Source organism: Topomyia yanbarensis, chromosome 2, assembly GCF_030247195.1.
Source record: "Topomyia yanbarensis strain Yona2022 chromosome 2, ASM3024719v1, whole genome shotgun sequence".
Classification (NCBI taxonomy): Eukaryota; Metazoa; Arthropoda; class Insecta; order Diptera; family Culicidae; genus Topomyia; species Topomyia yanbarensis.
In genome coordinates, this window is record NC_080671.1 from 443,219,515 (window position 1) to 443,235,648 (window position 16,134).

Consider the following 16,134-nt stretch of genomic DNA (forward strand, 5'->3'; position numbering starts at 1 on the left):
TTAGAATGTTTAAGGGGTACCATTTCGATGCGGCTTAGCCGCATAACCGAGGCCTAGAGGGCGAGGTGGCCACCGACCCGCCGTCGGAAGCAAGCGAACCTGTGATCCACTCGTTTGCCCGGCTTACTCAAACATAGGGGCTATCCCTAGTTTAAGTCCGACTGAGCGGTAGCGAAGTCGGACAGCACGCGCAAAAGCGATGTGGCGTAGCCACATTGGGTGGTGGACACAAAATAAAATTGGCAACGCTAGCAAAATGTAAACACAAATGAACACTCCAGATGAACCTATCGTCAATTGACATTTCGACGAGTTTTGATTCGAGCCAATAATATGGGCCCTATGGGCCCTCGTCAATTGACATTTCGACGAGTTTTGATTCGATCCAATAACATATGGGCCCACGGTCAATTGACAGCCCTCAATCAGTTTCGTCAGGTTGGCAGCGCACAGTTTCTCATGTTTTCTTCGTTCTCTCGTCTTTATTTTTTTCATTTTTTGACAGCCGCAGCTCTTTTCTACTTGAGTGTTTGTTCGGTTCGGACGCCATTTGTACGGAATGGGTAAACCACGTGGAATTCGTACTGCTCGGAAGCACATCCGTCACCGGCGGGACCAGCGCTGGGCCGACAAGGATTACAAAAAGGCCCATCTGGGAACGCGCTGGAAGTCTAACCCGTTTGCGGGAGCCTCCCATGCCAAGGGAATCGTGCTGGAAAAGGTCGGCGTCGAAGCTAAGCAGCCCAATTCCGCTATCCGCAAGTGTGTCCGTGTCCAGCTCATCAAGAACGGCAAAAAGATTACCGCTTTCGTGCCACGGGATGGTTGCCTGAACTACATCGAGGAGAACGACGAAGTGTTGGTTGCCGGTTTCGGTCGCAAGGGCCATGCCGTCGGTGATATTCCCGGAGTTCGTTTCAAGGTAGTGAAGGTTGCCAACGTATCGCTGCTGGCCCTGTACAAGGAGAAGAAGGAACGGCCTCGATCGTAAGAATTGAGAATTCTGTCAATAGGAATTAAGATACTACAAGATCAGCTGTTAACGTGATGGAGTAAAAGTAAACCTGAATACAAACTTCCGTGAAATGGATGTTCTATCTGGGAGCTGTTTGGTGTTTATACTGGCGGATATATTGAGAAAGATTCCTTGGATTATGTAGTTTGTTTATTCGGAAACTAGGTAAGATCTAAAAGTACTTGCTTTTCTGGGAAGTACTTAACTAAATCATCGTGTTAATCCGCTTTCTGTTTTACAATCTTGATACAAATTTGGCAGTTCATATCTTGTAGTGTAATCCGTGATATTTTAAAGGCTTTTTTTGATGCCGTAAGGTGAATCGACTCGAATTTAGGATCTTCGGAAACTTAATTCGTATTCCTACGGATGGTAAGTATTGGTTGAAGCATCAATTATTTCAATGTGCTGGGTCAAGCAAGATGGTCCGACTGTAAATATTGGTTCAATCCTATAAAACACTAGTGAAAGATTGACGTATTGTAGGAAGGGATTATTTGTCACTTTATATGGTTTTGCGAGATCATCAAGTTTATTTTCAAAATTTAAATAATTATTCAACAATGAAAATCCTTTCCAGCGCATCTCCGGTTATTGCAAATGAAGGTGATTAGCTAACTTAGCTCTTGATGTTTCCTGAATGGATCAGGCACTGTGTACTCAGCTTTGCATTTAAACATTCAAAACCTGGTCTGGATTTTTCAACACAACGAGACGGCAATTTTATGAAGCATGCAAATGAATCCGCTCGATGCGACGTCCTCTCGTCCCAGATTGGCCTCCCATTCTGCGTCACTATATCCTGTAATATCGTCATCGCCAATATAGTGACATGTAATGTCACCATAGGATACACCAGCTGCTTAATCCATGTCCCACGCAAATAAAACACTTATTCACTGCACTCTATATATTGTTGCATTCCCGGGCTATACCGACTTAACCCTTATATGAATAATGTTGGCATTTGGAAACATGCTGAGTTTTGTGATATAAAGCCGGAAAGAGAGGTATATGTGGGTGAATGGAGAACAGTGAGTCTTGTCTATCCAAGTCAGTCTTGGATATCACATACATTCGGAGCAGCATCAGATGTTGCTTCAAGCTGCTCTCAACTCCTATTCGGCAGTTTTCACGCCGCCACCCGCGTTACAGCTTGGTAAGGTCAAACTGGTGTCGAAGGGGGTCAATTAAGGTAGTCTGACGTATTCTTGATGGTCACATCATTAGTGTTTCTGCATTAGAATCGGCAGACAACCTTAGTTGATTATTCGATTAGGGAATATGCTTAATGGTATAAATATTGTCTTTCGCTTCAGATAGTTGATATTCGAGCCAGTAGAATTCCTTGGGTGTCTCATATACGACTTTCGACGGGAATTGAGGATTCGATGAAAGAGACCTCTTCTATGAGATTGTCGACCGACGGCATCGAAATGCCGGAAGAGACGAACAGCGGTCAGCGCGTTTTACAAGAGTGAATGAGACACTTCTTACTACCATGGAAATGAAATCTGTAAGTAGCACTAACAAATATCTAATTTCAGGAACTGTAAAAGATGGCGCTGGGCCTGTGATCTTCGACTGGCACGGTCCATTCTCATTGGTTCGGTGGTCTTTTTGGCTGGTTTGTAGATATGTGCTCCTACTTGCAAATTGATCAATTCGCTTGGGTGGGGGACATGTTGACCCTGCTAGTTGTCGACTCTTTGGGCCTTGGGTATGAGGCTAGCTCAGGAAAGGAGTGCATGACTGGCGCCTAAGAGATAGCTAATTATTCAGGACTTGATTGATTAACTCAACCAAGCACACCGGCTTTCAGAAATGATAAGCAGCCCTTTCGGGTCGGTGTGGTCTGTTTCGCATAAAACTGGAACATAATCTTAGGCAAAAATCGTCATGCCAATGAAACGTTGACAGTACTCCGTTTCTATGCAGAAAATAGTGCGTGACATAGCTCCGATGAACTACATAATTAACTCACATTTAACGATGAATTCCCTATGTACTGCACTAAATAATGGTCTTGACAGAATGAAACTCAATTTTTGAAGTATCTGCTAATCCGACAAAGAGTCGATAGTTGAATTCATACAACTGATTTCTGCAGAAGGGCATTGGTCTACGAGACAGGAGACAAGCAACATTGATTGTTATTCGTATATAACCCGCTTTCGACCACAATTCGTATCGGTCGATTGCATTACACTACGCCTAGACAATTGGATGAGGGTTAACGGCTTGTTTTCAAAATTCAATTTGCCTTTCGCAAACGGAAGGGTACGAATGATTTTCCTATGCTGATTTCGGTAAAAATTCAACTAGCATACGCTCTAAAGAGCAACTAACTGGTTAGTGTATTCGTGCAAGTTCTGGATGCAAATTTACATATCGGGTTCTCCAAGAAGAATATTGAGCTGGTTTTCAATGAAGCGTTGTCCAGCTTAACTTCAGCTTCTAATAAAAGATAGAATGATCGCTGAAGTTTCGCATTCAAGTACCTGAAGATTTTTTCTGCTCGCAGGAGTAGACTTGTTGACAAAACCCACCGCTGAATTGTCAAACAAACGTCTGATGGATTGCCTAATACACTTTTACCGAATAACTGTCATCTGCTATCCTCCCTGTGACTGATAATTCTTTATAACCTTTGCGTTTTTTTTTTTATTCATTTCGTTTATTTGATAGGCACAAATGCGTTAGCTTGGCGGTGCCAAATGCTTTTGTTTTTACATTTTGGATATCTTAAAACTAGGAGGTTACAATGTTGAAATATTTTTTTACAAAGGAAAAGAAAGTTTACAGCTATCTTAAGACTAGAAATAAGATTCAATATACAAAAGAGGGCCAAAAGATTTTTTTATGAAAAAATTTAAAACAAGGGATTCACTTTGATATACAAGAGGGGGAGTAATAGTATTTTACGAAATATTTTACAGTTATCTTAAAACTAACAATATAGTTTAGTACACAAAAGGGAGAACTAATATTTATGAGAATTTTCACAGATATCTTAAAACTAGGGATACAATTCTATTTACAAGATGGACGACAAGAGTTTCAACAAAGAGTAAAAATTATAGCTATCTTAAAACTAGGAATACAGAATACAAATTTGATTTTTTTAACGAAAACTTATGCTTGGTTAAGATATTCAGAGGGTGGTTTATTTTCACATCAGTGTAGCAGCAGTTGTATCAAGGACAGGGAGAGAAGGCGTATGGTGACAGGGAAAGAAGAGCGAAACTTGCAACTTTCGCTCAAACGGATATAGCATATCTCGGACTGGTACATGGGGTGGTCTACCTAGGGCCCGAAGGGAATCCTTTAACGGAGACCTGACGTCCAAATACCCGGCGCATACCCAGACAACGTGCTCGATGTCGTGATAGCTCTCGTCACAAGCGCACAGACTACTTTCGGCAAGCCCAATACGCCGCAAATGCGCATCCAAGGTGTAGTGATTGGACATAAGTCGGGGCATTACACGAATGAAATCCCGACCCACATCCATCCCCCTGAACCAAGGCTTCGTTGATACCTTTGGGATAATCGAATGTAGCCATCGTCCAAGTTCACCATTGCTCCACGAGGTTTGCCAACTGTTGAGTGTCCTCTGACGACAAATACTAAAAAATTCGTTGAAGCAAATTGGTCTTTCGTATATGTGTGTGTGTGTGTGTGTGTGTTAACCTTCCTATCTCCCACTAGCTGGTAGTGATTTACAGAAAAAAGATGTTTGCATGTATTTAAACATTCATGCAAATAACTTGGTTCACGGATTTAGGAAGGTGTTAGCTCAATTGACTTTCCGATAACCCATTTCGTGTACAGTGCCAGACATGTTCCGAGGTCATCGTTCCATCAACTAGCCCCGCCTTACTGTAATGTTTGTATCAATTGGATTGTAGCATTACAGTAAAACTTTCGATACCATTTTAGCAGGAAATCGACGCGTATTTATTATAATGGTTCAATTTGTATATATATATATAACATAACACATGTGTACTAGAACTTACCATTTTTTCAGTTTTCTACCTTCATTCCTATCTCCCATTTATGTCTCCTTTAACTCTCATCCACATTTCTTGAATTCCTGCCTATTTAAGAAAAGCGGAAATAATAAAAAAGAACCGATAGACTCCGTGTTTTCCTCAGCGCTTCCGTTTCTCCTAGTCTGGTGTCACTGCCTGTTGGACTTGTGTAAGTTGTTCCATTGGAGATCTCCAAGGAGCTGTAATTGGAGGAAGATCTGACTTCTATCCAGAAATATCAGTTTTTCACATTAATAGATTATATGTGTACACTACAAAACAATCCCGTGTATAATGCAACCATTTTTTGAACATTTATATGTACATATACACACATAAACACATACACATATATACACACATGTATACATAAAACCGATTTAATCCACCCATCAGTGGGATGAGACACCTCTCATACATATAACTGTTGTATTATTCATTAAATTGCCAAACGCACGCAAAGCTGGCAAGCAACTATATGTGAGACAAGCACAGTCTCGAGTCCTGCACGTGTAACACGTATAATAAACTGAATAAATTAAAAAACAATAACAAAACAAACCAAAAATCAAAACAATTATGAAGCAAAAAAAGTTATTCATAAAATGGATAGAATGATCCATATAAATCAAATTAATAAAACAAATCAAATTAGCTCAAATGAAAATCAGACAATATTTAAAAAGTTATGAAATTAAGAGAGTAAACTAAATTGTTTCAAGCTAACTAACTGTCATCCAATAACTAAAAGAACTGACTAAACCGAATTAATAAAATGAAGAAACTGAACAATATATGAACTGGGAAAAACTAACAATTTAATAAAATGATTAAAACAAATGAAACAAACAACATGAATAAAACAATAAAAAAAATTATTGAATTAATAAGATAAATAATATGAATAATGTGGATAACACTAACCGCCATGTTTGAAAAATGCAAAAACAACCAAGTCCATTGCAGCCGCCAGAAAATTTGTCGTCTAAGTATTGAAATTGCCTTTAAATCGCATTCGCAAATAGCATTTGTTCCTAGGGGCAATTAGCACAGGCGAGTTGAGTCAAACGTCAAACGATTTAAATCGCCTGACGATCTTCGCATTTTTTTGACCGGGTACTGACTCCATTCTGATATCCGAACCGGTTCCGGAATGAGTTTAACTGGGAATCAGTGAAATCGTTGCTTCAACTAGTCAAGTTCAGATGGCGCTGTCGATGCTAAGTGGGAACATTTTTTTGGTAGCTCGCTCGAGTCGCGCACATACATAGTAAAATAATTGTGATGTGACGATAAAATCACTACGTCAAATTACACTATTCCAACGATATTTTTGCCTACTAACACATAACACAACAGGAGAAACGACCTACCGAGCGATTAACTTCGATTTCCTATTAAATATACTATATTTCACTGCAAAATTTTGTAAACTATGGGAGGAACACAAAATCACTTCCGAGAAATTCGGCAGTGCTGCCACTTTTTTCAATTACAAAACGTGCGTTCTACTGCCATAAAATCCGTCGGACAGTACTCCAGCGTTAACTGTCCGCTACTGCAAAGCTCTTCCACGAAACGCTCCTTGGTGTCGATATGCTTCGACTTTCGACTCGACCGTCCTGTCCTTATAAACGTTATACAGCTCTGATTATCCTCTCTCAATATTGTCGGCTTAAACTGTTCTCCGTCTAAATCACGCAGGAGATTTCTGAGCCAGATTGCATCTTGGCATGCTTCGCAGAGTGCGACATACTTGGCCTCCATGGAACTAAGTGTAACACTTCTCTGACGTCTGCTAGCCCAAGTGATCTCACCGTCGCCGAATTTAAAAACGAATCCCGTCGTTGACCGTCGCATCTCTGCATCATCTGCCCAGTCCGAATCACTGTATCCTGATAAAACACTCGTCACCCAGTGCCAAATGTAGATAATACTTCTTCGTGCCCTGCAGATAACGCAGTACACGCTTGGCAGCTGTCCAATCTCGTTCCGAAGGCTTAGCAAACTTTCGTCCGAGAATGGCCGCAATTGCGGCAATATCCGGTCGAACACATACCGCAAGATAAAGCAGACCGCCCACTAAACTTCGGTACAGAGTCACATTCTCAAAGTCATCGCTCGCATCAACAGTTTTGACATACCCAGGATCCATCGGGCATATTGACGCTTTAGCCTGAAGCATCCCGAATCTGTCGATCAGCTGTTCAATATAACTAAGCAAACGAAGCTTGAACATACTTTCTTCGTGTTTTACTTCCATACCCAAGAAGTGCTGCACGTCTCCCAGACAGGTTAACTCAAATTCGATGTTGAGAGCTTCAATTATTCGCTTCATCTCCTTTGTATCGGCTGTTGCGACGAGGATATCGTCCACGTAAACCAATTGAAAAACAGTTGTACCACGTTCCTTTTTGACGAATAAACACCGATCTGCTGTAGACTGTTGGAAACCAAGCCGACCAAGAACACTCTGTAGCTTTTGGTTCCAACATCTCATCTCGCTGACTGACGCAGAACATAAATGCTGCGTTTGAGACGACAGACTAGATCTTCCCGTCCTGGCACAACATAACCCGGGGGTTGTTTCATAAACACTTCTTCCGCATTCAAGTAGACCGTCTTAATGTCGAGATGTTTAACACTCGGAATACCAAGGGGGTAAAAAGTTACGCGGACTACCAAGGGGGTCTAAAAAAATGGGAACGCCTACCTTGACCGGTCACACCTCAGCCGTTACATAATCGATTTCAAATCTGTCCCCACCAATAGAAAGATATGTCTTTTGCGAACACGTCAAATAAAAAAATAGAAGAATAAAGTTGTCTACCGTAAGTCACAGTAAAAAGAGTATAACAAAGTCAGTGAGAAAAAAAATGGGAACGCTTCTTTGACCTGCCATATCTTAGCTGTCCGCTCACCAATCTTAATTCTTTCTTCACCATTGGATAGGTAAATCCTTTATAAAAACAGTGAACAAAGAATGATGGAAAGCAAATTTGCATATCTGAAGCAATTGTAAAAAAAGTAATTGAGAGTCAGTGCAGACGAAATGAGTTCCTCTGTTCAAACAATCGTATCACGACCATTTGTCAGCCAATCTCAATCCTCCTTACACCAATGCAATCCTTAGAGCTTCCAGACCTGCAACACATGCAATAAACAGCAGATCTTCAAAAATTACCACACTTTTTCGAGTCTTCAGGAGACAAGATCCCCACAATGTACGTGGCACACGGCATTGAAACTCTTTGCGACTTGTTAGTTTTACGGTTTGGAAATTCCCTGGTTACTCAATAGTTCTACATAATATACATGGACATTATTATATCAAAATGCTTGCACAAACGTGGAGAAACACAACATTGTATGTAAGCTACCAAACAATAGAGTGTGTTAGGACGATTCAGTAAATACGAAGAAGTTCAGAATTTTAAAACATTCGTCATATAACCTCAAATTTGAAGCGACGACCCATACACTCTAATACACCAGTCGACTGCAACTGATGGCGGCTACAATCTCTGAAAAAACACACCTTTATACTTTCTCAAAAAACAGCCAAAAGTACGTAGAAGTACAGAAACTTCACTTAACTCGCAAACAACGTCGAATTCAAAGTGATGGCCTACACCCCTTTATATACCAATCGATTACAATTGATTCTGGTTACAATTTCTGGAAGAACGATTTTTATATTTTCTCAAAAATAGACCAAAGTACGTAGAACTACAGTAATTTCACCCAGCTGACAAACAACTTTAAGTATTCAAAGCTATCACCTATGCAATCCATACACCAATCGATTGTAATTGATTTCGGCTACAATTCCTGAAAGAACACATTTTTACATTTTCCAAAAAAAAGTCAAAAACACGTACAAGCACAGAAACTTCATTTAGTGGGCAAACAACGTCGAACTCCAAGGGATGATTTACACTTTTCTATACACCAATCGACTGTAATTGATTTCGGCTACAATTGTTGCAAGATAAACTTTTTATATTTTCTTTAAAAAAACGACAAAAATACGTAGAAGTACAGAAATTTCGTTTGATTGGCAAATAACTGCAAATTAAAAGGGATGACCTACACTATTTATACACCAATCTATTGTAATTGATGGCGGCTACAATTTCTGAAAGAACAATTGTTTATAGTTTCTCAAAAATTAGCCAAAAATACGTAGAAGTACGGGAATTCGCAGTTATGTGCCAATCAGACGAAATTTCTGTACTTCTACGTATTTTTGTCGTTTTTTGGGAAAATATGAAAAGTTTATCTTGCAACAATTGTAGCTGAAATCAATTACAATCGATTGGTATATATAAAAGTGTAGGCCATCACTTTGAATTTGACCTTATTTGCCAACTACATCAAATTTCCGTACTTCTACGTATTTTGTCTATTTTTTGAGAAAATATAAAAATGTGTTCTTTCAAAAATAGCCGCCATCAATTACAAGCGATTGGTGTACAAAAAAGCACAAATCATCCCTTAGAACTCGACGCTATTCACCCACTAAATGAAACTTCTGTACTTGTACGTATTTTTGGCTATTCTCTGAGAAAATATAAAAATTTGCCCTTTCAGAAACTATAGCCAAAATCAACTACAAACGATCGGTGTACAAATTGCACAGGTGATAGCTCTGAATACTTAAAGCTATCTGTCAACTAAATGAAATTACTGTAGTTCTACGTACTTTTGTCTATTTTTTTAGAAAATACAAAAATTGTTCTTCCAGAAATTGTAACCAAAATCAATTAAAATCGATTGGTATATAAAAAGGTATAGGCCATCGCTTCGAACTCGACGCCATTTGCGAACTAAACGAAATTTCTGTACTTCCACGTACCTTTGGCCATTTTTTGAGAAAACATAAAAATGTCCCTCTTCAGAAATTGTAGCCGCCATCAACTACAATCGACTGGTGTATCAAAATGCATAGGTCATCGCTTCAAATTTGAAGTTATATGACGAATACCTTAAAATTCCGAACCTCCTCGTATTTACTGAATCGTCCTAACACACTCTACTATCAAGTAACTTACATACAATATTGTGTTTCTCCACGCTTGTGCAAACATTTTGACACAATAATATCCATGTATAATATGTAGAACTATTGAGTAAACAGGCAATTCTCAAACCGTAAAACTAACAAGTCGCAAAGAACCTCAATGCCGCACGCCACGTACATTGCAAAAATCCTATCTCCTAAAACCTCGAAAAAGTACAGTAATCCTTGAAAATCCACCACTTATTGCATATACTACAAGTCTAGAAGCTCCAAGGATTGCACTGGTGTAAGGAAAATTGAAATTGGCTGACAAATGGTCGTGAAACGACTGTTTGAACAGAAAAACTCATTTCGTCTGCACCGACTCTCAATTACTCTCCCTACAACCACTTCAGATACACAAATTTGCCCTCCATCACTCTTCGTTCACTGTTCTCATAAAAGATCCACCCATCCAATGATGAAGAAATAATTAAAATTGGTGAGCAAACAGCTAAGATATGGCAAGTCAAAGAAGCGTTCCCATTCCTTTCTCACTGACTCTGTCACTCTCTTTTTACTGCAACTCACTATAGACAACTATATTCTTCTATTTTTTTAATTCGACGTGTTCACAAAAGATATACCTTTCTATTGGTGAAGGTAGATCCAAAATCGATCATGTAACGGCTGAGACATGACCGGTCAAAGCAAGCGTTCCCATTTTTTTCACCCCCTTGGTATTCCGAGTGTTAACGAGTCCTTTCTTTGCGGCAGCAGCGGGGAACGTAGGGAACGTAGCTTGTTGTCACTGGAGCATACACTTGATCAAAATCAATGCCTTACACTTCACAACTTGTCCAAACTCGTTCTTCTTCACCTTAAAAACCCATTTCGAACCGATTATTTTACGACTTTTCGGTGGTGAAACTGGTTCCCACGTTTCATTCTGACGATGTGACTCAAGTTCATCGGCCATAGCATTGCGCCACATATGACTCTGCTTGGCTTCTTCAACACTGTTAGGCTCTTCTTGCATACATTCCGCACTTCCTGCTGCAATGTCTAGCACGAAGTCGTTTAAATGCTGAAGCACAGCACCACGAGTCTTCCTAGCAGATCGTCGAAGTTCACAATCTCTCAGCTCTTCATTTTCACTTAAAGAGTCGTACACACTTTGATCACTTTCACTATTAGGTTTTACACCAACCGACATAACCCCACAAAATGAGCCGGATGAACTTCGTTTGACAATTCTCGGTGGTTTGTTTACATGGAAGTTACGTGAGTTCGAATGTAACAGATGAGCACCCGTTGCACTCGCACTCACGCAACTGATAAAGTAAACAAACCACCGAGAATTGTCAAACATGAACTTCATTCATCGTGAGTTCATTCGTGTCGTCATCTTGTAGAACTCAATTACTTTTTCCCTTTTCCAGTCATCGTTCTTCTAGAGGATCATTTTGCGATGTTTCCATATTCACTTTTTCTTCGCTGTTTACCTTCAGCGGTAGCATCTTTACTCTTTCAACAGTTACACGCTGCTCCTCCTCAGCAGCAATCGGATAATCCACCAAAGATGATCCATTACCGAGCTCGATGAATCAAATTGGTCTTTCGTATATGTCACCATTTAATGCGCTCACCTTTGCTAATGAGTCGGTCTTTTCATTGCCCGGGATAGCACAATGAGAGGGGACCCAAACAAAGGTAGTCTGATAAGATTTTTCAGATAACGCACACAAGGACTCCTGTATCTTCCCTAGAAAATACGGGAATTGCTTTTTAGGCTTCATCGCACGAAGAGCCTCGATAGAGCTGAAGCTGTCCGAAACGATGAAGTAGTGATCTGTGGGCAGAGTGTCGATGATCCCAAGTGTATTGAATTGCAGCTAACTCTGCGACGTAAACTGAAGCGGGATCATTGAGCTTGAATGAAGCGGTGATAGTATTGTTGAAGATACCGATGCCAGTGGACCCATCGAGATTTGATCCGTCAGTGTAAAACATTTTGTCGCAGTCGACTTCTCGGAATTTATTATAAAATATATTGGGGATCACTTGCGGGCGTATATGGTCCGGGATTCCACGAATCTCTTCCTTCATGGATGTGTCGAAGAATACAGTAGAATCAGAAGTATCTAGGAAACGGACACGGTTGGGATTGTACGAAGAAGGATTGATGCTCTGTGCCATGTAGTCGAAGTACAAGGACATAAAACGGGTTTGAGAATTAAGCTCGACGAGCCTCTCAAAATTTTGAATCACCAACGGGTTCAGAATGTCGCATCGGATGAGCAATCGATATGAGAGTTCCCGAAATGGATTTTTTAGCGGAAGAACGCCCGCCAGCACTTCGAGACTCATAGTATGGGTCGAGTGCATGCAACCCAAGGCAATGCGCAAGCAACGATACTGGATTCTTTCCAGTTTGATGAAGTGTATGTTCGCAGCGGAGCGGAAACAGAAACACCCGCATTCCATCACCGACAATATCGTTGTATGTTATAGCCTGATCAGGTCTCCTGGGTGGGCACCCCACCATGTTCCAGTTATTGTCCGGAGAAAATTGATCCTTTGTTGGCATTTCTGTTTCAGATACCTAATGTGACATCCCCAGGTACCTTTAGAGTCGAACCAGACCCCGAGATATTTGAATGTTGAAGCCTGAGCAATAGTTTGATCCATTAATTGAAGCTGTAGTTGCGCTGGTTCACGCTTCCTAGAGAAGACGACCAGCTCAGTTTTCTCCGTGGAGAACTCGATACCCAGCCGAAGAGCCCAAGCAAACAAATTGTTCAAGGTATTTTGTAATGGCCCTTGCAAGTCGGCAGCTTTGGACCCTGTAACAGAGACCACCCCGTCGTCTGCAAGTTGCCTTAGCGTGCATGAATTGGCAAGACAATCGTCAACGTCATTCACGTAAAACTTGTAGAGTAGGGGACTTAGACATGAGCCCTGGGGAAGACCCATGTAGCTAAATCGCAATGTTATTAAATCGCCATGCGAAAAGTGCTTTTCAGACAACAGGTTTAGCAAAAAAAATTTTTAAAATTGGTGAAAGACCATGCTGGTGCAGCTTTTCTGACAGAATATTGATAGAAACTGAATCAAAAGCCCCCTTAATATCCAAGAAAACTGATGCCATCTGCTTTTTGTTAGCATAGGCCATTTGGATTTCTGCAGAAAGCAACGCAAGGCAATCGTTCGTCCGCTTGCCTTTGCGGAAGCCAAATTGTGTATCTGACAGTAAGCCATTTACTTCAACCCAATTTGTCGAGGCGAAACAAGATCATTTTCTCGAACAATTTCCTAATACAGGACAGTATTGCAATCGGCCGATACGAGTTGTGGTCGGAGGCTGGTTTTCCTGGTTTTGAATGGAGATGACCTTCACTTGCCTCCAGTCATGAGGGATAATGTTACCCTCAAGTACATTGTTAAATAAATTCAACAAGCGCCTTTTTGCAGTGTCAGGCAGATTCTTCAGCAAGTTGAATTTGATTCTGTCTAACCCTGGGGCGTTATTGTTGCATGATAAGAGAGCAAGTGAGAACTCCACCATCGAAAACGGTTTTTCGTTCGCGGTATCGTGAGGAGACGCGGTGTGGTACGTTTTCTGTACCGGGACAGAGTCCGGACAGATCGTCTTGGCGAAAGCGAATATCCAACGGTTTGAATATTCCACGTTCACGTTGGTACTGTTTCGGTTACGCATACGTCGAGCCGTACCCCAAAGAGTGCTCATCGCTGTTTCTGTCGTTAACCCGTCGACGAACCGGCGCCAATAACTGCGTTTTTGGCTTTCATTAAACTCTTCATTCGCCTTTCTAGCGACGCGTACTGCTGATAGCTAGCGGGTAACCCGTCTTCCCGGAAGGCCTTATATGCAGTGGACTCTTCCGCGTACAGCTCTGAGCACTCTTTATCCCACCACAGGGTGGGAGACCGTCCATGGGTATTCGCGCTGGGTACTGGTTTAGTCTGAGCTTGATTCGCACTGTCGAGAATCAAGCCAGCCAAAAACCCGTACTCTTCCTCCGGAGGAAGGTCTTGAGTTGATTCGATTTTAACGGATATCGCGGTCGCGTAACTCTTCCAATCAATGTTCCGTGTGAGGTCATACGAGACATTGATTGTTTCCGATGGTCTTGAACCGTTAGCAATTGAAATCACGATAGGCAAATGATCGCTACCGTGGGGATCAGGGATCACCTTCCACATGCAATCGAACTGTAACGATGTCGAGTATAGCGATAAATCCAACGCGCTTGCGCGTGCTGGTGGTGTAGGAATCCGCGTCATTTCTCCCGTGTTTAAGCTGGTCATGTTGAAATTGTTGCAAAGATCTTGGAATAATGTTGATCTATTATCATCGTGAAGACAACCCCATACCGTACCGTGCGAGTTAAAGTCTCCTAGAACTAGCCGCGGTGCTGGTAAGGATTCCGTGATATTACAAAGCGTTCGGTGCCCTACCGAGGCTCTAGGAGGAATGTAGATTGAAGCAATGCAAAGGTCTTTGCCTTTGATTAGAACTTGACAAGCGACAATTTCAATGCCTGGTGTCGAAGGGAGGTTAATTCGGTTGAAAGAATAGCACTTTTTAATCCCCAAAAGTACTCCTCCGTAAGGGTTTTCTCGATCCAGACGAATTATATTAAAGTCGTGAAAGTTGAGATTTATATCGGAAGTTAACCAAGTTTCGCATAATGCGAAAACATGTGATGTTTTAAACTGTTTAGTAAAAATTTAAAGGAATCGATTTTCGGGAGGGTACTTCTGCTGTTCCACTGTAGAATAGTGATCGAATCGGTGACCTCATTCGATGACTTAGCCATCGAAGGATACGATCGCTGCAAGGAGGGGACATTTAGTAGTCAACTGCTTCAAAAATGTTTGCACTATAGGGAGAAAACGCATCAGAAGGCTTTTAAGAGGACCAGTAATAATCAGCTGTGAAAATTAAGTCCACGATGTCAGAAAATTTCATTAGTCCGCTACTGGACTGAGTGTCTGTTTGAAAAAGAGGGACACTTGGGGTTTCTGGTGTCCCTGGAAGTGGTGGGTACTTCTTGTTTGAATTAAAATTTCCAAATCCGGGAGCAGATTGCTTCGGCTTTAGTGCAGCACTTCCGTTGGATTTATTAGATGCGGTTGGCGCACTCTCAGAGGAGGACACCTTGGGACCCTTACGTCTAGGGGAGGCAAGATTTCTCCGCTTCCTGGACTCCCCCGGGTTAACAAAAGATGTTCCCTCTTGTGGATTATCAGATTCTTGCTCAACAGGAGTTAAAAGAGCAAAGGAGTTTTCGGAAAGGACAGATGGCGAAGCATTCTTTAACATTTCTGCATAAGAGCGCTTCGAGCGTTCCTTGAGGGAGCGCTCAATTTTATCCCCGCGCTGTTTGTACGCAGGGCATGATTTAAGAGCATGCGGAGGGCCCCCACAGTAAACACACTTTTTAGTGTCTTTGTCACAAGAGTCATCCTCATGCTCTCCTTCGCATTTGCCGCATCGTTTCTTCTTTCCACAATATGTGGCTGTGTGGCCCAACTGCTTGCAATTGCTGCAGCTCATGACCCGCGGTACAAACAGGCGAACAGGTAGGCGAACCTTGTCAAGGAGGATGTAGTTGGGAAGAGAGGACCCGGCGAATGTCACCCGAAGCGAGCCTGATAGAGATCTCCCTCGGTGTTTGCGGTATACATTTGTTTGCATTTCAAGATCTTAATCTGTTCAAGTGAGGGGTCCTTAAAGCAGCCAACCCCGTGCTCCAACAGTTCTTCGCATTTCAGGTCCGGTTCGGACACTACCCCATCGATTTCTACGGCCACATAAGGCACGTACACTTTAAATTCCCGCGTAAAGCGCTCACAGCAAGCAATCGCGTTTGCCTGGCCGAGATCATTCACTAGAACACGTGTTATCTGAGTTACGGCCGGGTAATTAGCAGTCAGATCTCGAGAAAGTTTTAATATATTAACCGGTTTCTCTCCGGTCCGAAAATATACCTCCCATGGCCCAGAGGAACCTTCTGGGTACTGCTTTATACGATGAGCAATGCGAGTGTTAG

General features: G+C 41.6%; 1 protein-coding gene across 1 annotated transcript; it reads left to right on the plus strand.

Moving 5' to 3' along the window:
- The first annotated feature begins 509 nt into the window (after positions 1 to 509).
- LOC131685663 (small ribosomal subunit protein uS12) lies at positions 510 to 1,104 on the plus strand. Its single transcript, XM_058969532.1, has one exon. It carries the CDS (start codon positions 560 to 562, stop codon positions 989 to 991), a length of 432 nt encoding a protein of 143 aa, XP_058825515.1. The 5' UTR covers positions 510 to 559; the 3' UTR covers positions 992 to 1,104.
- The last annotated feature ends 15,030 nt before the right edge of the window (positions 1,105 to 16,134 follow it).

Excerpts from the sequence above, each read along its gene's own strand:
- LOC131685663 (XM_058969532.1), top strand. The coding sequence starts at position 560 with ATGGGTAAACCACGTGGAATTCGTACTGCTCGGAAGCACATCCGTCAC.